At 37.9% G+C, this 25,041-nt stretch overlaps 1 protein-coding gene across 49 annotated transcripts in view; it reads right to left on the bottom strand.

The window, feature by feature from the left end:
• Positions 1-25,041, bottom strand: part of NRXN1 (neurexin 1) — a 671,062-nt gene that overhangs the window by 205,337 nt on the left and 440,684 nt on the right. For all 49 annotated transcript variants that reach the window (XM_086878975.1, XM_086878974.1, XM_023922971.2 and 46 more), the window contains one exon: positions 5,550-5,731. In XM_086878975.1, the coding sequence (XP_086735101.1) occupies positions 5,550-5,731 (182 nt within the window). The remainder of the gene's footprint in view (positions 1-5,549; positions 5,732-25,041) is intronic.

Genomic DNA, 25,041 nt, shown 5'->3' with positions numbered 1-25,041 from the left:
TTCCAGGGCTCCAAAGTGGTCCCTGACACCTACTTAACTGATGTGATGCTGATGACCTGGTTTTCAGAGGTGCTGACTACATTCAGCTTCCATTGACTTTAGCCACTGTTGTGCATGTTCAGCACTTCTAAAATATCAGATTTCTGGAAAATAGGTCTGCCTTTTTTTTTCTTTTTTTTTTTTTTTTTGTTATAATCCCTTCCTGGATGTGAATAATTCAATTTTAAACTCATCACGGTTTCATGAATATATACAAGCCACCATTGGCATTCCCAAATCTTTGCTTTCCATAGTTATGTATAATAAGAAATTCTAGATTTGAATGATGATTATTAGATGAAATATAAATATTATAATGGAATAATTATAGTATAGAATAAACAGGAATATTATTTTTAAAATATTATTAAACTCTTCCAGGGAAAATTAATTCGCTCCAATACAAACCACTAAAATCAAAGGCATTTTATCCTCAATCTCACTAAAAGTACATCCATCTCTCTAGGAATTGATCCAAATACAACCATGTCAATAAAAATCAATTGACTTTCCATTAGACATTAAGCCCAAGACATGAAAAGTATTCAAAAGAGAATAACAAATGCATTTATCATAAAATATTGCAGTTCTTTCCCTAGTACACTCAAACACAAAACTCTGATCCTCACTTGAGTTTTTCTCCTTCTGTTCACTTGAGGGAAGGTCATTATACTTGCATAAGTTAAAATTATCCATATTTTATGGATATGTACAATAAAGTCTTACAGAGCCAGCTATTAAAAGCCTGGTGTAGCAGAGTACTGCATATGTATAACTAAGAGAAAGAGGGAGGGGAGTAGGAAATAATACTCATTTTAAGTTTGCTGAAAGTTTAAAAAAAATTCAAATAAAAATTGTCATTTGCACAATATCTATTTTAATATATGTAATATGTAAATATTTGGGACAAAGAGCATGAACTGAGCTTACTCATGATCTGAAACTCTATTTTCTGTAAGATATACAATCTTTCCACTCCCAAGCCTGTTCACCTCAGTCATTAATTGTAACTCTGAAGGCCTCACAAACACATCTTGAAAGTCTAAGGACAATATTGATTAATCCATCATGCCAGTAATGCTCCATCTTCACAGTATTTCAGGTTAATTGTGTTGTGCCTTGCATATATTGATACCATCTGTTTTAGCCATACTTTTTCAGGTAATGTGTTAGCAAATCTTTTGAAGTAGTTTTCCATACTTTATCATCACAGTATTAATCTTATCAGTTAGCATTTCCCCTAAAATATTGCTTCCTAGTGACATGAAATAGAATGAAACAAAAAAACATCTATTACAATCTACCCTAAGTTTTATTTCTTCTTATTTTGATATGATTTCTTTATCCTAAATATAGACAGACATTCACTGTTCTCTCACTGGAACCACAGTAAAATAAACAGGGCATTTCACAGGGCATTTCCCCACACTTTCCACCTGGAGAGGGTTAGGACAACATTCAAGACATTGCCACATCTGCCTTATTCCTTATTTTAGACCTCTGAATGTTTCCTATCCGATGATCACCACAACTTCACATAGTTCAGCAGGTCCATATCTGTAAATGAGATTAATTGGTACATTCTCACCCTGCTTGAGTTAGGAGAAGTGACCAGTTCAGCTTGAGTAGCTCCTGTGCCCTAGGCTGGGTTTCTTCTCTGGAATGCCAGAGCTTTATACTTTTAAATCCTCTGCTGGCCTTATGCTCATATAAACTTGTTCTCAGCTTCAAAATCAGCTATCACCATAAAAAACAGCTGCTTTGTGCTCCGCAAATACTTTGAATTTCAAACAAAAAGCACAGACAAAGAAGACACAAAAACTGCTGATTCCTTCCATCAGGCATAAAAAAAGTGTTACCTTTTGTTATAAAGGTTTTCATTTTCACAATGAAAGATGAAAACATGGCATAATTTATGTATTTTTTATAATGGCTGAAGTCGGTTGATGGAAATATGTCCTTCTTCTCAAACAGAGCAAATACCCCTTGTGCAACACAGGAGAATTACAGTTTCCTATGCTACCAATGTTGACAGAAAGAGAAATTTAACAGGACTTCTTAGCCCTTTGAGGTGATATCTATGTCTAACTTCACTTTGTTCCTCACCATAGGTAAGCTAAAAATTCTAGGTAGCAACAGCACAGTGCCTGTGGAAGACAATGACATTGATATATTTGTACACTTTGCTTTCTAATGATGTGGGATAACAAGGTGGGAAGAGAAGAAGAGCAAAGGTAGGAATAGGAATCACTGGCAGAATACCTAAGGGCACTAGAAGTCAGACAAAAAGTTAAGGACAGGAATGCACATGGTGATTAATTGAACACTGCATGAAATGCTGCTGCCTTTTTCCATGTGACATGGAGATGGATGTGAACCATGTCATGAAAAGAAGAAAAAAAGGAAGCCTGCAGTAATTATCAGAGCTATCTGTCCTTCATTTATCCACCAACAGGAGAAGAAGTGGCAGTAGACTTTTAGGTACAATATCTGTTTCCTCTTGAACTAAATCTCCCAGCAGAGAGAGCACACGAGACATTTCCATATGAGAAGTCAAGTGATTGAAATGAAAGCTAATTGCTGCAGACTAAAACATTTTAAAATCCCTTTCCTGAAGTACTGTGTTGCATATGTATCATACACACAAACAGTCCTTTATTTATACTGCTACAGTACAGGTGGAGTTTTAGAATAATCTACCTTGGAATTTAAAACATTTGCACTGGAACTGTAAAGCGTCTGCTAGCAATGCAGACGACACATTTTTAAAAATGTTCCTCATAACAATGGTTATTTGGAGAGGTTAAAGGACTAGTTTAAATAAACATGTTCCTAACCTTACACCAAAGCTGTGATTCAGGTGATCAAGCAGCAATTTCTAAAATCAGAATTTTTTACAAGCTTGATTTAATTATTAGGTTTACATTGTCTTTAAGTAAACAGAATAATAAAGAGGGCAAGCACACATTGAAGTAACTTGTGATTTTCTCTTCCATTTCTAGAATGAAGAAGGTTAAGAGCAAGCTACCTCAAAGCTCTCAAGCACCCTCCCAACATGCTAGTGAGGGCTATAATCTAATTTTTGTTTAAAGCAGCAGTTCCAGTGCAACTCTTTTTGCCACCACACGCAGGTGAGTTATCCATGCACAGTGCATCTCAAGGTACACAGGCACTTTTTGCTCATGCATATTCATGGCACAAACAGGTGAGTGGGTACATGCAAAAGAACATGCAGAATTAAACACTTCCCTCCTAGTTTTATCTCCTTCCTCTATCCATAACATGTTTCTGATTGTTTAGTAGATAAGACACTCCTAGTGGCATCTCAGTATTGATAAAAGGAGGAAGTTTTGAATGACAAACCCCTCCTACTGGTTTTATTTACAGCCGGTTTAACACAATAGCTGCCAATATGGAAACATTTAGATCTAATTAACTATTTTTAAAATGTAACACATACATAGACTTCCCTGTTTCATGTTCTCTTCCTTTTTATAACTGTGATATTTCACAATATCTTTCTGAGCTAAAATGGATCTCAGGTAAAAGTCTCAGAAGTATCTGCAGCTCAAGTGACTTTAATGAGATATATGGTCTTTGGTGTCACAAGTGCTTTTGAAAATACTGCCTTTCAACTTCCCTTTGAATACTATCCTTATTTGAATTAGATTCCGGGAAATTATATCCCAGTAGTTTTCCAAGCTTTACCTATCGCTGACAGCCCTTATAGAAATCCTTGCCAAATGTCTTAGGATTTCAGGTCAATCCCTCCGTGTCTCCACTCTAGGGACAGACTACACTGAAGCTGCTCTCAGAAGGTCACACCTCATTCCAGTGAAATTTCCCACAGTTTCCATTTGGCTCTGAAGCAGAGCAGGCCTCAGGGAGGTTCCCAAAGTCCCTTGCAAAGGCAGCAGGGGGAGGCCAATATCGCCTCACACAGCAGGATGATAAAAGGCTTTGCTGCTTCACAGAAATTTCAAAAGAACTAAAGTACAATTTATCATTTTCCCCATCCTTATTAAGCTGGTAGTGTTTCTGACCACAGAAAACTCTCAATTATTCTTTTATTTTACCATCTTTTGCTACAGCATGGGTATAAAGAAAGTAATTTGAGAAAAAAAATATATTTAAAACCACAAACATTTATGAGCAGTCAATAATTTTTTATCTCAAACTCATCATTAATGAACAGAATGTTTGCTTTAAAATAGAAATATCATGGGTAGATGGAAGAGCAAACAAATATTATAGTTTTTATAGACTTCAGGTATAGTAAAATTACGAGGAAAACTTTCCTTTATATGCTAATGAATGAGACAAAAACTGTAAGAAGTAACTCTGTTGACCAGAGGGTGGGTTTGCTCTGAGATCGCAAATAAAGAGGTAAATTGTAACAAGGCACCTGGTGTTTGCAAAGCAAATATTTAAATTCTATCTAGCAACACAATACTTGCCTTCAAATATGTAGGCTCTCATTTTTTCTGGCACCTGGGAGAAGTTGCTTTGTTCAGTTTTTAAACTAAGATTGCACAATACCAGCCAACTATTTTGTCCATTCAATTCAATGTAAGATAAGGGTATAGACAACCTCTGAATTTATTTAAGGTTTTCTTTCTTTCTTGATTTACTCAAGCCAGTAAATAAATTAGAAAATCACCTTCATCCACAATGTAAGAGTGCCTTTGCAGAAAAAAGGAGTCTGGGAATATTGAATACCATAATCCCATCTAATTTTGAAAATGATCACTGCTGAATGTTTTCTGAGGGTAAAAGTGTAATTGGTTATAGATCAATAAGTAATTTCATTGAAAAGGAACTCAACTGTTCCTGAAAGTAGAGACATTCTCAAATAAAAATCAAACTAACACATTAACAAAGTTCAGACTAATCTAAACAACAAAATTTTATACTGCTCTAGTTATGTTTTTTCTCAATTGATCACTTATTTATGATGCCATAAAACGCCACATGCTTTCAATTTTGATTGCTAGTTCCTTGCTTTAAGGCAGCTAAAGTTACTTTTTAAGACTTCCTAGCCTGACAGTCCTTCTTTCTGCTTAAGATTTACCATCAACAAAAGAATGGTGAAATCAGAGGACAAATTCTAACATTAACAATAAACACAGTGAGCTGTGATACACTGCAATTCCACCCTTAGATTCCAGACCAAATCCCCCAGGATAAAACATACCTTCCTCTGACACTGCTAAATTCTCTTCCATGTAATTACACTGCAATAAACTGCTCTATCTGTACAGGTATCCCAGGATGATTTTTAATTGAAAAGCCATGAAAAGTAGCACTATAGCAAATAAAAGACATCTTGAGTATGTTTGAGACCCTGTACAACACCCTATGCAATAAACCAGTATCATTTAGTTCACTACTGACCTCAAAAGGTTCATTAACTGCTAGAATTACGTTCAGACAAAATAAATTCACACCCCCACAAAGGCAAGCACGACCAAGACAAGAAGAAATCTCACACCTTTGGTGCTGATACTTACGATATGCAGCTCTAAATAATCTCCAAGGCCAGTAGAACTGTCCACTCGCACCAGCACAGCCTCTTTTTGCACAGTGCTAAACCCTATTGCCAGTCTGTCCGCTCGAGTGCTCGGCCGGTCGTTGGGAGGCCACGTGTAAGTGATCTGTCCACCACCTTTGCTAAAGATATACGTTGTCCCCGCTGTTAAAAAAAAAGAGGAACAAATACAATCAGCCCACTTGCACCGGTGCAAAGCCACGTGGAAATCAGCTGCCCTACAAAAATCAGGTTCTCGCGTAGTAAATGGATTCGTAGGCTGCATTTCAATGTGAAGAGGTCTTTATCTCTAAAAATTATGCAGTGAGTGAAATATTAGTGGGTTTTATATTGTGCAATCAGCACTGAATATAACTTAATTGCAAATGAAACAACTTTAAATACCATAGCTCTGATTCAGAAATGCATATCTGTTTGGAAGAGTTCTTAAGCTTATGATTGATGAACATATTTCTGTGATGTGAAGAACGGGGATGAGTTAAACCAAATGCTTTCCCCAACTGGACCTACATGGGGAAATCAAGTCATTCCAGTTGCCTCGTGGCTGACAAAAAAAATGCAGCTACTTATTTACACAATGAAAATGATACATGACGGTGGCCAGCAGAGCAAGATGTTAACAAATACATTCTGATAAGACTTTTATGGATCTGAGGTTTATCATCTTGTGACAGATGGGGATAACAAGTGGAAACATACTTTACTTGTCATGTCAGGACAAAGAGATTAGTCTACCATCTGAGTAAGCAATGGCTTATTTACATAATGCTCAATGTACATCTTTCAAAAGTGGAAATCTTTACACATTATATCCAGGATGCACTTACAAAATCTATAATCTGTTTGAAACAAGTGCTGTAATCCAAAACCACTTAGGACTCAGGTGCTTAACTTCATCACCAGAATATTTCCTCAGAACTAAAATAGCAGCATATTTGGACATCTTCCATTTAAAACTTGCATCTTAACAACAGCAACAGCACAGAGCAGGAAAACTGTGCAACTTTTGTTGGAAAAGTTACTACAAGCTGTCTACTCCTTTTCCATGAGGATAGGTCAAAGCTTAGGGAGATAGATTAATACATTGTAAATACAGAAGTCTAGTTTTACTATCTGCCCTAAACTGTCTCAAATTGTGGCTACTCTCAATTTTATTGCATTTTATCTATTTTATTACATTTTATCTATTTTATTAAACAGCTAACGATAGGACAAGTGGGAATGTTTTTAAACTAAAAGAGAAGAGATTTAGATTAGATACCAAGGAAAAACTCTTTACTCAGAGGGCAGTGAGGCACTGGAACAGGTTGTCAAGAGAAGTTGTGGAGACCCCATCCCTGGAAGGCCAGGTTGGGTGGGGCCTTGAGCAACCTGATCTAGTGTATAACATCCTGGCCCATGGCAGGAGGGTAGAACTATATAATCTTTAATGTCCCTTCCAAGGCAAACCATTCCATGATTCTATGAAAAGCAATTCAGTTTATTTCACCCAATGCTCCCACTCCATACTCCCCTTGCCCATGTAAGGAGACTGTACATAACAACGTAATTGTAATTTTCTTACTTTCTTTCAAGGTCAACCAAAAATGTTATTAGCATACAAAAGGATCTAAAATCCCTCAAACATGCAGACTTTTAAAGGCAAAGCCAAGAAGAACTGTAGAGTTACACAACTTGTTCAACTCCCAGACGTCTCAAAATCTTACTCAACTGCTGAGCAGAACTGCTTTGTGTCAGTTGTAATGCAAAAAGGACACTCAAAGGCCTTTTTGAAAAGATTCCATATATTTATTCCTAACATCACATTTTCTTTATGGAATTACATGCCTATTAATTAGGGCTTTTTTCCAGTGCCATCAATCTGTAATAATTTATGCACTGTGCATACCACTAGAAATCACTGTAAATCTCATTTTATATTAATTTACTTGTGGGATAGTTTCACTGTTCTTCAAAAGGATCTGCTGGCTTTTCTCTTGATGCCAAAATACCAACCAGCATGTGTTTCAGGAGAGTTTGTCAACTTCTTCAACAAAGACAAAAGCAGGTCTGCTATTTAAGATTTCACTTACACTTTAAGTGAAATCAGTTTTATCTTTATTATAAAGAGTTTTGCAAGAGTAGTGAAGATTGGGGCTGTGCCAGGGATTGGTAATGGACATGGGCAAAAGGTGTCTGGTTTAGGAATGCATGTGACAAAACCCCTCTCCTCCTTCTCTCCCACCTTTGCTTTCCTCCTGGGCAGAGGTCTGAAATGTGCAGTAATCTGCTGTGTGTCATTAATCTCCAGTTACAATACATCCCAGAACAAAGACACATTGGGCTGGTAATATCACTGCTGATGGCCCCCAAGTTCTCCTCTTTGCTGCTACTGCTGACTTCAAATCTCCAACTGATGAGTTGGGACCTTCATGGAGTTCATGTCACTGTGGTGTCTGGAGTGAAAGGATTTGTTCTGTGTTGATGAAAAGCTGAGGGCTTGATCCAAAGCTCATTAAAAACAGTGACAGCCCTTCTGTTGACTTCATGAAACATTGTGTCAGGTCATGAATGAGGTTCTTATAAGTAACAAAAATGAGAAGGCTAAGAAAAAACAACTCCTTACACCTCAATGTCACAGATGGAGCTGTTAGAATAGCCTGTAAGATTTAAGTGGCAGTGCATAATTCTCCTTTTCTTGGTTGTAACAGATGTGTTTACCCAATTTAGAAGACAAAGAAAAAGCCTGCCAAGCATGGTGGAGTCATACTGAATACAATGACCCAGAAGTAAGTCTTCAGATCTGAACAATGAGAAGCTCTGCTGTTCTTACTCAGAGTCAATCTTTGCTGCATTTTTTTGTTAAATACTGCCCTTCAAATCAACCAGGGAAGAGCAATTCACTCAGTACTGCCGCCGCATTGAAGGCAAGGTCAATGTCAGTGGAGCTGGATAAATCTAGCTGTAAATCTTAAACTACATAGAATAAACATCAAAGTTAAAAAAAAGTATATCTTATCCGCAAGAACATGTGGCTTATGGGTTTTTATGAGAAAGCTTTCCCTCCTTTATAACTGCCCATTTTGTAGCTCTTCGAAGTAACTGCGTGTCTGGTAAAAGACTAATTAATCCATGCTGATGAATACAGATCTGCCTCTGTCTGAGCTGCACGGGGAGTCACGTTCCTCGAATTTCCTGTATTAATTATGAAAAGAAATGGGTCGGAAGCCATTTGAGAATAGATCCTCTGGTGTTTATATTTCAAGAAAGACAAATATAATAATGCAAAATTTATTACTCTGGGATTGATCTTAGCTTATAGCCCGACCTCCCATTAACTATTAAAAGCTAGAAACTGAGCAGTTATTGGAAACAAACCTCCTTACTATCAGCTTTGGATATTGTAAGAAACAACAGAGGAAGCCTAATTCACTTGCTTGATAAAGGCTTTTATGCTTTCTGACAAACCTCATAATGTCTATGCCGCTCTTTCAGAGTACTGTCACGAAACTCCAGCCATCTCCCTTAGCTTGTGGCACTGTGTTGTTTGGGGTTTATCATCTCCAGAGAATTGAAAGCAGCGGAATTATAATGTCAAGAATAGCAATGCCATCAGCACAGTGCTTGTAAGCAGACAACTTTGTAACATGCCAGTTATATCTCTCAGCCACAGAACTTACTGCATAATTCTTTATGCTTCCATGCATCCACACAATGTTTGGGAAAAATGTCCACACAGCCCTTTGAAATTCTTACCCGTGAAAGCATGGTTCCCATTGTAGCAAAACGCCAGTGGTCAGGATACAGTAAGGTTTTTTTAATGGCCTGGGCCTCTGAAGTCCTACTTGTTTGCAAAATTCATCTTTATGAAATAGTGCATTCATTTCAGCACAGTCTGGCAGCAACTCAAGGACATCTGCTTACCTCTACAGTATTAAGCAGATAAATATTTTGTTTAGAACCCATTCACTGTATTTATTATTGTTTATGACTGCAAAGCTTTTCAATATTTATTGCTCTGAAGTCACATTTGATGTAGCTTAATAGTTTGCTTGAATCAACAGCTTTCTGCCTTCCTCATGTTCATTCCAATTTTGAATTTAAGGTATATTGCGCTGAAGGGTAATGTACATAATTCCATTTATCCCATATAATGTAAGTAGCATAATGTTTATTTTCAACATTCACATCAGGTTTCAGGCGCTGATGAAGTGAATGCAATGGTTTCATCCAGCTCTGGACCCTCATAAACTATGATTCCATCACATTCTGTGACTGAAAAGAATGAAGCCTGTAAAGTTCAGCAGTGAAAACTATCAGCTGCACTTTCATCAATAGAAAATCAATTTTTAACTATTATTGCAAGTATGAAGGGTAAGGACTGCTAGTAACAAGACATTACCCAATAATGTAATTTTCTTCTTTCTGTATCTTATCAGTACTTTATTCTGGGCTACAATGTGAACCCTCTTATTCCCATCAGTAACTAATTACTTGCATTGATAAAGCTGCTGAATCTATTTGTGCAGGCTACTATTAATTACCAAGAATGAAAAATATACAATATGAAACATTGAAACATATATATATATACATATATATATACATATATATATATATACATATACAAAATTGTCAAAAAATCTATATGAAAAAGCAATGAAAACATTATTTATATTTACTATATTCAGATGAGAATATGAATCTTCTTTACTACTGATTTTTACATATTCATCTATGTATTTCCAGTCTGCACAAGCTGAAGTTTAGAAAAATACACAAAATTTCTGTTCATATATTTGTACAGATTTTCTAAGGTAAGTAAAGGAAGGAATGCTTCAAGCCAGAAACATATGCCAGGGGGAGAAGGGGGGGAGGAGAGGGTTTCAAAATAATCCATGTGATGGATTAAAATACAACCCTTCTGTATTGCTTCTTCCTAGACTTTGATATGTTATTAATTATTTACACAGAAGAGAGAATTTATGCACAGGGTTGAGGTGAGGAGGGTATGGCTATTAGGGTTAACCATGGCAAGGAGATTGAAAAAGCTGCTGGAAGAAGTGCTTCAAACTAAAGACCAGATTCAACTGAATGTTTCCTGAAGGCATTCTGATACACTCCCACAAATCTGGGCAGGAGCCTGAATATAGATTGCAACTGCTCTCCTGCAAGAGCAACATCAGGCTATTTAACAGCAGAAGAGGAATTTAATTGTATGGGAAAAGAGAAAACGTTCAAAGGGATTACTGCCTGTAGCTCTCCAAAGAGATTGAGCCACCAGGTTAAGAATGAATGTCTTATTTTCTGGCCCAGTTCTCTTAGATTTGTGGATAATAGGGACTAGGACAATATTTATGGAGTTCCTTTGACCAAGCTTGGCAAACCTTGATAAAGGTTCAAAGTTTTCCTGGAAATTGGTTGCTACTCCAAAGAATTTCTAGTTAGGTCCTCGTACCCATCTGACTGCATGCCTAGACTAGGACTGCTACAAACACTCGTAACATTTGTCACCTGTAAGGTCACAAACTGTGCAGCACAATTCCTTAGTAATTCCATTATTTCATTCATTTATCTTCCCTTCTTCCAGAGTAACTGTAAGAAAACTCACTGGCCAAAGTGGCATTGACAAAGATCATTGCTGGGTTTTGTTATTAATATTGTCATTAATTATATCATCTCCTCTCTTCATGTAAAGATGCTGAGGAAAATAAAGCAGATAAAACATGTCTATCGGCCTCCTGTCAGCCTTTTATGGAACCCTCATATCACTGTGCTGCAACTGAGCTCTAAAACTCAGTGTTTCTGTAAGAGAGGCTGAAGCCACATCATTCAACACCCCAACCAACTCAATCATCTCGAGCAATTAATTTAAATGAATCAACAAAACAGTATCTCCTATTATTAATTCAAGCACCACTTTACACTGCATTATAAAACTCCTCTTCCCTAAGCACTAAGGTGATCCTGATTTGCTTTACGATAGCCTGCAGGACTTTTCATCACCCTGCAGCCAATTTTTCAGAGAGATCTATAAACCAGTGCTGTGTGTGGTTTATTATAGTCAGCTATGCCTAAGAGCTGTCTCCAGGTAAAGGTCTAACTGATAATAGAACCAACACAATCCCAAGTCACGTTGTGCATCCTGCCCTTTCCAGTGGTATTCCTTGAAGATTCAGGGTACTAACACAGCAGCAAAGTTTTTTCCTCAGACCACAGAAAAAAACCCTAATACTGCTCCTTTCTCTACTTCTCCTTTCTTCCAGTCTATGGCATTGGTATTTGGACAGTTGTTAATGTTTTACCTTCCATGCAATAATAAAGTGGGTGAAATAATACTCCATTCCTGTTCTAAAAAGTTCTTGCTATTTAAATTCCCCAATTGCTATCAAGCTCTATTGATAAATAGGGTCAGTTAGTGACAAACTGCAATTTGTGAGTAACAATGGCTCAACAAACGTGTATCTATAAAGAACAATCCTGACACAGCTCAGCATCACTATTCCAAGTCAGCATCATTCTTTGCATCATAAATGACACAGTTATAATAAAAGTTTCAAAGAATTTAAGGAATTTTCCAACTAGAGTGATTTTAATATTTTAAATCAAGTAGCATCTTGCACCTTGAATTACCCCACTGATTTAGATTAGATCACTTATCTGGAGTAAAGTGCTACTCAGTTTGAGTAGGGACATTGAACTAAGAGCCTCCAATTGTGTTTAAAATTAATATAATTTTGAGAAGGACCTTAGCCAAGCAAGAACTAGCTGAAAGGACTCCTAAGAGAATAGAAATTAGGAGTATCTGTTCATCTGACTTATTACCAAAACACGAGTTGATTAACTGAATGCCAATGGACTTGATAGTATTATGGCACTGATGCTGTACAATTATTTTTATTAGCTTTGAAACATCCACAGGACAAAAAGTTCTGTGGTTTGTTGAGCTCATAAATATGTTCACTTACACAAAAAAATCACTTTATTTTATGAAAGGATACAGTCTAACACAAATCTGGCACAGAGTGATAAAAGAAAATTATTATTCTTCTCTAGATTCTCTCAGTTTAAAAATTTTATGGGCTGCCTATCACTTTTCCAGTATGAATGCTGTTTAAAATGAATTTGAAACATTTCTGTATGAAATGTAAGAGAAGTAATTCCCCATTAGGGCCTTGGACCATTATACAATGTAGATGGATAGAAAATGATATCTTTTGGAAATTAAAGCCTGCTTTAAATGTCATATTGCACTCAACATGAAACATTTTAATCCATTATAACTCTAATAAAAGTAACAAGGATACAACATGTCTGATTCTTAAAGCTTGCCAAAAAGTCAGATGGAAATTAAAAGCCAAGAGTCTATAAATAAGGAAAGGTTTTATTTCTCCTACAATCTTGCCAACATATAGTTAAATTCCTTGAGCACAGTCTACATTAGTGGAATTTGTGTGGCTGAGAAACACATATGAGAAGAAAATGGATTGGAAAGTATTTGTGAACAGATAAAATATAAAGTAATTATTAAGGAAACTTCCCCGTCTGACCATCCAGGGGCCACTCTGGAGTCACCCTCACAACCACCTGAGCTGGGACCAGAGACCCTTCCCAGCTACATCCCCACATCCACCCAAGCACACCAAGTCACCTTACCAGCCCCACACTGGGCTTCCCACAGCAGAGTCCCAGACCTCCAGAGCCTTAAGGTGGTTTAGTCAGGGTGCAATAGCTCATCAACAAAATAATGGAATAACAAAATAAAATAATAACTCAAGCTGGTGACATCAAGGAGGGATCCTGACCTCACAGTCCAAGTGCACCAAACCATGTGGCTGGCTCCTGCTGTTCCTGAGTGTCCAGTCCCCTGGCTGGGCCACAGGTTCCTGAGCCCACTTGGGCTCAGGGTCAGATTCCTGGCCCTCATAGCCCAACCTGCAGCTCACACTGCAGCTACACACCAAGCTACCTGCTCTTAATGTACTCCTCAACACCATTGTCAGATTGAAATCAGTAAATTCAAGTACTCTTGAAGACAACAGGACTATTCCAGTCTCCACACTCCCGACATCAGGAATTATCAAGGCCTAAACTTCAATTTAACCACAGCTGCAATCAGTCCCATTATAATAAATTAACTGCGCATGCACCGATTTTCTCCTTATAGCTTGTTAGTTGTTCCAAATCCAAAGTGAACACAGGGAAGGGGCTGGTTAGTTGAAGGGATTTGTAACAGGATGTAAGAACTAGGACATTATCTCAAATACTATGCAGGTTGATAGACACCAAATGTTGTCACCATCTGTTGGTGCCCTGTGTGAAATCATTCAGTGGTTCTAGTCCAGGGACTTTACAACCTGTATCAACAGATACCTGGCAAAAGTTAAAAATTCCCTAAGCCAAATAACTTGAGCTGTTAAAGTTCCCAAACTTTCTGACTCAGCTGGGAAGCCAATAAGTTGAAGACAGAAACTAAGACCTGAGCATCTCTCACAAAAGTAGCTCTGCACAGATGTGCACATAAGCCAAAAACTGGTGAAAGAAAAAAAAAAAAAATTAAATTTTCTCCGTTTAGGTACATCAAAAGACAATGTGCTTGTCAGAGAAACAATTATTTGTAAGTCATTATTTCATGAAAAATGTTAATGCCTGAAGTTGTGTTTTTATTCGAGCACCTAGAGCAGTATTCTGATTCTCAGAAGCATTGTTGCATTTGTGGCAACCTTTAAAAATAACCCCCCTGTTCTTTAAGTGGGGGTCAAAACATTTGAAATAGCTGGCCTTAAGTCATTTAACAATGTCAGAATGGGCAGGAGCTTGGCTGCAAGTGCCTAGCATGCTTCTAGGCTAAGGTCTGTGGGAATGCAGTTAGAGAGCAGGAGTGAGAGTGCTGCTGAACTCGTGACAGAAGTGGACATAGTAACTCTGCTGGGCCATAAGCCTTGGCATTAGAAAGCAGAACTCTGAAGAGGGAAGCAAGACATAATGTTAAGCCTGGTGCAGTATGCTTGGTGTGCTTAGTCTGTGAGAAATCATGTCATTCCATACCTGCCTGCGTTGGTCTGCACAGAGCTATGATTAAGCAATGTTACTAGGGAACATAAATGTGATGGTTAGGGCTATTTTTAGCTACAGCTGAAAAGGTATATCCACTGAGCCCTTGTAAAGAATAAACCATCTTCTTATATGGAAGCAAGTGAGCCCAGTTTCTTCAATTGCCTGACAAAAGTCTTTATTTCTTATTGGCTTTCTTACTAATGCAATATTCCAGCTATCCAGTCTTGCATTAACTTAGTTAATTTTAAGCGACATTTTATATTATGTTCCTTGCTAAATTGTGCATCTCATAATTTAATCTTGAAAAATCCTTAAAGAGCTTTCAAAAGTAGCCAAAACATCTCTTGGAAGAAAGAGATAGCATGCTGAAAATGGAAGCACTGCTAACTGCAAGCCTGCTAAAGTCACTGAAAAATGATCCACGCCCAAGCATGTCAGATGCTGGACTAAGATAAGATGTTGCTGTTGCTGGCAGCAGAAAGATCTGGCAACAACACAAATTACAGGGTTTGCTGAGAGGGAGCCTCTGCTGAGAACAAATAATTGTATTACGGGCAATGAACAATGAAGTTTTATTTTGCTTGTTTGCAAAGGTAGTGTAGAGTAGTAAGAAGTTCTGTGGATGCATGTTCTCCTACTAATTACTCAACTACTAATATTCAGCAGACAAAAATATTCTTGAGGCAGCATTTCTGAGTGTTTCTGAGTAGACAGACATGGACTATAGCTGAAGAAAAATAGGAAGAGCACAGTTTCTTAAAGATGTTACATCCTGAAATGCAAAACAGCAACCATTCTTGTAACAAAAATGAAATCAAATGAAATGCAAGAGATTGAATCTTTGGAAAAACACCAATCCTCCCTGAAGCACATGAATCCACCCCTGAAACAGCTGTTCAGAGACATCTCAGAAGGAGACCTGGCGTGGGGAAGGAGTGATGAGCAAGCTGCATATTGACTGCAGTTTTGTGGCATGGTACCATCTTCCTAATTCCAGTCATGAATAAAACTTCAGGATACTTCATTTTATATACAAACCAAGTTTTAATGACAAATCTAGTCTTCTCCAGCATTTTGTGCACTCAAACCTCCAAAAGGTATCATAATACGATATAAAATGATCATAATGATATAAAAGTGTCTGCTTGGTTGTCTCAAAGAAGCTTGAAAGTAAGAACCAGCAAGCAGCTACAAATGGTACTTTGAGAGTTTCCACAGTCATTATTTGAAGGATTGACTTTGTTGCATCAGTGTTTACTTACATTATCAAATCTACCCATGAAGCAAACAGTGTTTAATAGGGGTACACACTCACAGCTGTATTTGTACTTGAATCTTTAAGGTTATTAGACCATTAAAATAAGAGCTAACAGGGGCCAGCCAGGTTGGGACAATTCACTCCCTGCCCACTTCTTTCTGTTCTACTACATAATAGATTTACAATTGCGGCCTGGCACAGAAACACTTCATGCTTTGTCATTATAATAATTGCTGTCATTCTTCTTTGCAAAGTCCTCATGCTGTTGTTTGTAAGCAACAATTCTCTGCCAGATTCGGAGGATAAAAAGCTGCAGTGAAAAATATGCATCTTAATGCTTTTCACTGGGTTACATAGTTAAGTAATCAGAGAGCGGTGGTTTAACCACTGGATTCCACAACAATGTCTGGAGAGGACTTGAAAAAAGAGTTTTGGACTCCAAAGTGTTCAATCATCTCAGCAGGGACTAACTCAAGTGTTGGCTCTGACACTCCATACGCCAGTGCGACCGGCTGTAACTGAGTTCACTCGTGTACGCAAGAAAGGTGACCAGTTAATCACCCTCTGAAGACCAACCCAGCCTAATTAATGCAGTGATTCTGTGTAAGACACTCACTTCCAAAGGCCTGGATGGAGGAAATTATGATTGCTTTTAATATCCTGAAGATCAGTATTCAATAGTTTGGAAAGCCTTACTTTAATACCGTACTTTATAATAACACACTCAAAGGTGTCAAGAATCCTTCAAACCTGTAAGTGATACCAATGCATGTGGAAAATAATTCTGTGAAGAAATGTGCTCAGGGATAACCCATTTTTCAACAAGCATTCTTCTAAGTTTGCCCAAAAAAAACCTCAACCCAAAGTAAACCAGAATGTTTCCCAATAAAAGAAGGAAAAACCATTTCATATATGCTAAACACCAGTCCTGCAGAACAAACTGCAGCACACCAACTTGGAAGTTTTTAGAACTCCTGCACTACAGTATTTTCTGACAGCATTTCTGTAACACACAACATGTTTCTAGGTATATTTCTGCATCTCACACAAATATTTATTCCATTGACACACAAATATTGAGAAAGGAATTGAATGCTATTGAACTTGAAATTTGTCAAGTTAAATTTTAAAAGTCATAAGAAGGCCCTCTGCCTATTCATGTAACAAATGTCAATCAGAAATTAAGAATCATTATTTAAATCCAGAAGGTTTTGTTCATAACCTGTTTAGTTCTCAAAGGATACTACCTACTCACATGCTGGAGTCTCAGTAAGGAGGCTATTCAATGAGCTGCTGGCTTTGTGATGATATTGCCAGCATTTGTAATAACAATGCAACCTAAACACTGCAATTAAACAGTAGTAGTATTTTTGGAACACCCTGCTGTTCTAAAGTGCATTGTGAATATTAACATATTCCAGTAAATTAGTTTGTGCTCATTATCATAAGCAATTACTTACTGTTTAGATGCTGATGATATTAAATTGCCAAGCAATTTGCAAAAACTAATACATAGCATAAAAACTTTTCAAAATTCTAACAGTATGAAGAAACAAGTGTTTCTAGTAACAGTCCCTTACATACAGATGTTTGTCTCTCTCTAAAAATTCTGTGTATCCCTTCCTATCAGTTATCTTTTCTCAGCAGCAAGTGGATAACTAACTACCTGAGGCTCTGTGACAAACTCTTTATAAACTTTGTTTTGATTCTGTGGAGTAAATCATAAATACCTCAGGCCAAATATGACAGTAACATCTCATTCACACCAGAAAAAGAAAGTGTTTTCATGCTCATTTTTGAAAATAATAGTTTAGAAAATATATCAATGTGAAGTTCAGTTCTTTGCTCTCAAAGCTATTACTTTCCTGATGGAAGACTGTCAGATGGTAAGGGTAAATCAACACCTTTGTCCTCAAGATACAGCCAGGAACAGAACAAGGCATGGAGAACCTGTCCTGCTTTTATCAATAACAACATAAACCTCTTTCTCTTCCGTCCAAGAAAGCAGCAATCCCAAAGGAAATCACCTCTAAACTAAAACCCCAAGTTAGGAAAGAACCAGGGCTGCTTTTCTGAAGGACACTTAGTGAATGTGACAGACATTCCTAGCCCGGTGTTCTGCTTAGCCACAGAAAATGCACAGATCAGGTAGCACAAGCTAAATGTAACCCAAAGAGCTTTGTGGGGAGTCTAAAACAAAGGGAACAATTTGCTTTATTCCTCAGCTTGCATCTTGGCCCCAGGTTTCAAATGTGAAGCACTGCATGTCTTTTGGCTCACCTGACACCACTGCTCAGGCTGCTCCACATGCAGAGATCGTGCCAGAGCACAGCCAAGGATGGGGACCAAATGAGAGGGTGTGGAACAGCAATGCTCTGGTGCACTTTGTGCCAAAATCTAGTTGGTGAGGTGGTGATCACTCAGAGGTTGTACTCAACGATCTTAGAGGTCTTTTCCAACCTGAATGATTCTGTGAACAGGTTATCCCTCCCCCTGAGTCAGCCTGTAGAGCCAGGGAACAAAGGTCCTGCAGCCAAGGGTGCTGTCAGCCCTCAAGGACCTCAAAGCTTTCCCTATGGATTCAGGATGGACAGGTTGATCCTTGCACTCCTGGTGAGCTGAAAGACCTCAGTATGCCCCAGTGGCATTTCAGCCCCATGTTTCAGTAACAGACTCCCTAATCCTGATGGCAGGATTAAGCACCTATTGAAAACACACCCTCATCTGAGAGTATGAGACTGCAGACTACTTGTATGGGTTATTGTGACTGTTTATGCAAAATTGCTTTTAATGCAACTGTGAACCTTAATGGGGACCTTGGGAATCCAGCATAACATATACAAAGCACAGTAGTTTAAGCAATTCCCAGAATACATTTCTAAAAGTATAACTTGTGATCTCAGGTCTCAATCTTTCAAGCTACGTTTCAGTCTGGAACCAATTACTATAACCATCTTATCTTGCAAAATACACAAGACTGTAATAGAAACACTAATGCACCCTTAACTCCAGGAGCTCAATGGTCCCTGTCTGCTGTGCTCAACTTTGTACTCAGCTGTTATAGATTATTAGATTGAAAATATCTTTGCTAAAAATAGGCATAACTTTTAAAAATAAATTAGTCAGTTCTTAAATATATTTTATCTTTTTCAAAGCTGAAGTACTTTTAGCACCTTTCTTGTCACTACCTGTGAAAAAAATACATTTCTAAATTATTACCTTTTAAAATCAAATCTTCCAAATAACTTTGTGAAGTAAAACCACAGATTTTTGCAGCTAAAAATGACGTGTGCCTTGGTCTCTGAAACAAAGTAATGAAGCTGTCACCTGATTAGCAAACAATGTTTTGTACTTATTTACCATGTATAGGAAAAAAAAAAAAATCAACAACTGTTTGTAATGAGAGCAGGGTTTCAATCACTTCATATTTCCCCTTGCATCAATCCTCCATTTCCTTCTTCTAATCCTAATCTGCAAATGTTCTGACAAATTGTTTGGTTTCTAACAGTGTTGTAGCCATTGTGAGCAGCTCTCAGAGCCATGGGCCACGTCTCCAAACTATTGTCCCTCTTCTGCTTGGGGAAAAAAATACCTCACAGCTGGCATTCAGTATCAGTGTCCTCAAGCTACTAAATCCTTGTAGCTAAAAGAGAAGAAATGAAAGCATCAAATTACATTTTGATAAATAAAAGATGATGCATAACAGCATACATGGAAAAACACATTTTTTCACAAATCCCGAAAGAGCTATTTCTACATTTTCTGGAGAAATCACACTCATCTACATTCAGGATCTTGGCTGTACATGACATTTAGACACAGGATTGTTAAACTAGAGCTACAATGAAAAATGCAGGAATATTTCCTTAAATAGCAATTTCTATCCATTCTAATTAAACTTTAATGTTTGTAGATCTAAACATGGCTTTTTTATACCTATATTACACAGAATCTTAGCAGTGATGAAAGATGTCATGTTTCATGAATGTTTCAGATTCCTTCCTAAAGCCTCATAATCTAATACTATCAAAACCTACAGGAATGTGAAATTTTACTAAGAAAGAGTAGATTGGTAGAATTAGCAACTGAAATAAGAATTTGTATATATGACTGCAAAATACCCAAAAGCCACCTTAAAAACAATAGGAGGAACTCTTAATTTTCAAATTCAAATAACAAGGCATTTTTATGTTCCATAGCAGCTTTTCACTCGCTCTCAAACCTAAACTTATATGTGAGCACTTCCCTACACAAATCAGGTGTGAGTTTAAGGGAAAGCTGAGGATAGACACATGCCACAAATAAAGGAAAGACACTAAAAAACTTTTGGATTAGAATTACACTGTGTCCCTCTAAGAGTATGAATCCAACACTTCCAGAAGAGTCACAAGAGGATACAACCAAGGAAGAAAATGTTATGAAGTAATTAAGGTTACCCTGTGAGTCTCTTCATGCTCATGCAAACATGCATCTTAAAAAGATATTGGACCTAAAGAACAAGCCTTGCTCTAATTGTTGTGCTGGTGGCTGGAGAAGTCTGCTGTTAGGTCAATCTGATGAACTTGACATAATTGCAAAGCACAGCCAAATCACATGCAAATCCCCTGAATGCACATCAGACAAGCCTGGATCCCTCAAATACCAGATCCTGTTATCCCTGTGTTATCCCTCTTCCCTAGGTCAGCAGTAGTGTCCAAGAGACTTAGTGGTACACGGCTTCAGGAGGCTGATGCAGCCCAACTGATGCCTCTTCCTCCTCTGGAATTGCCTGGATGGCCCTTTCTGAGTGCTGTGGACTTAAACTGCCAGTGCACTCTCCTCCTGGCACCTCTGTCAGGGAACACTTAATTATTTTGTGGATGTTTCATCTGCCCGAGGGATTAAACACATGGTATAAGAGAAAACTGATAAAAAAGAATGAAAGTCACAAAACTGCAGATAAACAATCCATGAGGCTCTCCAGTAATGCAAACATAACTCATAGTCAGCTTCAATAAAACCTAATTAGAGCTGTTATCAAAATGAAGGTCATGTTAAATTGTACTAAGCACACCCTGTACTTAGGCTGATATTCATGTTGATGTTCATCAAAGTAATTTCTGTTTTAAAAGAGATGATTATTTAGTGCCATTATCAGTCTCAGCCCCAATACTATGTTGCCACTAATACGCAGAGACCTCAGCTTCAGAAAAAGATTTATTGTCTCAAGTGCTGAAGCAGTATGAGCTCGGTATCTCAGACAAAATACATGTTCTGCACAGAAAAATCTCATTCTGTTTGAGCAGGACACTGTGCCCCTTAGTCTTCCTTCTGATTGAAGGTGGTCTTAGTCTTCTACCTGGTTGAGGTGGTGACCAGGATCCTTCATCAATAACTCTATTAATCCTGGACAGCATATAGTAAACTGCTTTTCGTAGCAATTTGCACTGATGGAGGACAGCTATAGAGAAACTTTCCCCTCCTTTAAAGACACTTTAGGTGTCACACCCTGTGTAACAATCAATGTTTCCCCTTGTTTCTTCCAGCTGATTTCCAAGCTGGCAGTCCTAAGAACGCATTTTCAAAAGAAATCAAACTGGTAAATTTTCCTCGTACTCTTCTATGCAAGGTTTTATAAGGGAATAAAGTGCCATTTCAACTGAAAAGATACTCTGAACTATTATATTTTGGGATTTTCTGCCTCAATGTGTTTCATTTATTTACTTGCACTCGAGACAGATAGTAAAAGAGCAAGCAGCCTGACCTTTCGACAACTGTCAAAAAGCCTAACTCTGCAACTACAACAACCAGTGTGACCTTCTTCTCTACCTTCAGCAGCCAACAATCACACACAAGGAAGGAGAAAAAAGCAGCCTGGCCTGTGTAGAAAATTGGACTAGGTCAGGTAAGACAGCCTGTTCTCAAAGCACTTGTAGATGAGCACTTTGTGAACCCTCTCAGAGCATCTGGAACCAAACAGCTGAGTTCCAGAACTGTTCCCTGTGATGCCCTGCCAGCAGCAGCAGCAGCTGCCAGAAGAGATTTATCCACGTTTCTGTAGCTCTGTCTCTGTCACCTCAGACTGGATATCGCATATCATGTTTTTCTCAGGGCACCATAAACACCTTATTATTTACTCCTCCATAATCCATACCCAATTTTCACAGCTGCATGTGTACAGAACTGGCAGGAAGGCTTTTGAGGGTGTGGCTCCATGCACAGAGACCCGAGAGTCTTCTCCACTCTTTACCCAAGACACCACTAGAAACCAAGGCAACTTCTTCCCAGCAGCACACTCACTGCAACAAATGGGCTGCATTACAGGCCAGAGTTTGCTTCCAATAGATTTCCAAGGTCAAGATCACCAAGGACATATATTGCAGCAGTGCTGGGAAGTAAAACACAAAGTGGATAGAAATGAAAAGGAAACCTATCATGACCACTGTTAATTCTCAATAGTTCTGTGCTCCAAGCAAAATACAAGCAGCATATGTCAGTCATTCTCTTAGAAACAGAAACAGCCCCTGTATTTTCTGACTCCTTTCTATACTGCATCAAAAGTGGCTTGGTTTTATTAGGAGAAATACACAGTGCAATATCCTATGCTATGCAATATGCTCCATGACTCAGAGGGCATGTGGTTGCTTTTATTGATTCAGTTTTCACACTACTGTAACCCCATTATTGACAGCAGAGCAAGTGGAAACTGCAAGCAGATTCTAGATTGATAGACTCTGATATTTCTAATTTTCTAAAGTATACAGCTAGCTTTATTTCTTTTTTTTTATATATATATTTGGATTTTCCTTTCTAATAAACCCACCGCTATGGGACACCTACTCAATGGTACTCTAGTAAAAAAGGGACAGAATTCATTCCATTAGAGGCATTTATTGGTATTATTAGGATTTTACAACATGATAGCATAATCTATCCTTTGCCTGAAGTAAACACTCTTAAAGGAAAGTCCGCAGGGAGAGTAAAACTGGAGCATTTTTTAAAGTGGTGAATACTAATCAGATACATAGCTAGAGGAAAAAATAATGTTATAACAGGAGGATACAGCAAGTAGACCACACGACAAGCAGGATACCAAGGAATTAAAATATGACTGCAGCATATACTTTAGAGAAATAAGAGTGGGAAAAGAAATCAAGGACAAACTGGCAGGAGGAAAATATGACTGTCACTATTAGGAGCTAGAGGAGAAAAGCAGGACAGAAAGGTAAAGATTTGAATACTTGCACTGAAATCAACACAGTGGGAAACACAAGACAAAGATTTCCCAGCTTGTGCCTTCAGACTACCAGGGTTTCAAGCTATCACCCACATTGTAATGATTGGAGGACACCTGGATTCTTATGGATGTGTTGCAGGACACCTAGACTGTAATCACCATACCTTTGCTATTCAAACAGGTCCAACCTTTCCTGTAATCTTCTAGCTCTTTATTCTGTGTTTTTTCCTATGTTTGTGCTGGTCTTGATGCTATCGGATTCTTGTCCACAGAAACATTAACTACACTTGGGGCTTCTATAAAAATACTTGGTAATAATGCAGCCAGTCATTTACTGAGCTCAAAAGCCGAACTGTAGCATAAAGTGCACAATAACACTGCCTATTTAGATTATCTGAGATAATAGTCTCATAAATTGTGACTATGTTTAAAGTGATCAACACTGACTCTTTCTTAATAGGCCTATTACAAGGTCAGCAATAGAGGATAAGGAAAAAAAATAGTGTCTATAGCCTTTACTTGTTTAGAAGTCAGGTTTCCCATTTACTACTAAACCAAAAAAAGAAAAGAAATAATCCAAACTGTGCAGATACAACAGTGTCTGAGGTATTAGCAAATACCATTTAAGAAATCTTTTCATTTCTTCCTATTTTCATTTTATTAAGTTAATATGACAAAGTGAATGCATTCAAAGCAAAACTATTGATCCCAGACTGTTTCTTTTCTCACAAATGCCAAAGTAAATTAGGAATAAGTCATCTGAAGACAACTGAAGAGAAAAAAAAACCACAGTGTAATAAGTAGAGATTCTTTCCAGAGCTGTAAGACTGGAAGCATCACTTGGAAGGGGTGGGATAATTTATGCTACCTACCTGGGGTAGACACAGACACCACAGGATGAAGCTGCCCTCTTGGAGCAAAGGTGTGTAAACACATCTCCAAGAGCTGTGTCTCCCTTTGTTGGGTTAGCTCTTTCCTAAAGAGCTAACTGGCAATGGAAAGAATTCCTCCCTGGGATGCCTGACTGCCTATGTCTAGCTTAAACACAATGCCTAAAATTTAGATTCTTGTTCCAGATGAGACTACCTCAATAAATCCCAGAGCTATTCATGCTGGTTAAGAGCAGGCAAGAGCGCGGCCAACAAGTTCAGCTGCATGGGAGGGACTGATTTTCCCTGCTAACACAGGTGGAAGAGGAGGAGCAGTTCAGAGGACAAAAGGCAGCAAAGGAGAAATTCCCAAATTGTTGCAAAAACTTATTGCAAGAACAACTTGTGATAAATAATTATTTAGGCTAATTATTAGGCTAACTGATCATCAGATGGAGAAAGGCACTAAGAACAGAGAAGCTGTGAAAGGAGACACGAAATATTTTCTTTGCACCGGTCCTGAGTTTGTACAGTGTGAATCATACCATCAATTTTGTAACTTTGAAACTTTAACTAAGACTTAGTTCTTTCAAAGTTGTTTGTAAAATTCTGTAGCTTGATTGATTTGCAAGCATTTTTCCTTTCAGTTCATGCACAGGTAATAGACAGCACAGGGAGCATGCTGCTAATCAATCTCATCCTCAAGCCACATCAATCTTGGATTTGTATCAACCCAATTTTGTCTAAGCTAAATCACTGCTTCAACAAGAAAAGCCAGAAGATGAATATTTGACGAGGAGTAAGATGGTACATGAGACTTCCTCCAAGATCTGGGGGAAGTCCAGAATAAATGCCCAGTAGGACAGAATAACATAGGAAAAAATAATAATAAACCACTTGCTGGTAAACAAACAAACAAACAGAAAACAACACAACAAAAATGTATTTTGGTAGTAAAAGCAAATTATCATATTTGCCCAACTTCAAAGAAGGTAGAATGTCTCTAGAGACACATTTGCATTGAGCACAGCCCTATTAAAATTGATGACAATTATTATTTAAGGAAAATCAACCT

This window comes from Cyanistes caeruleus, chromosome 2, assembly GCF_971803275.1.
Source record: "Cyanistes caeruleus chromosome 2, bCyaCae1.hap1.1, whole genome shotgun sequence".
Lineage (NCBI taxonomy): Eukaryota > Metazoa > Chordata > Aves > Passeriformes > Paridae > Cyanistes > Cyanistes caeruleus.
This window is presented reverse-complemented; position numbering and strand designations above follow the sequence as displayed.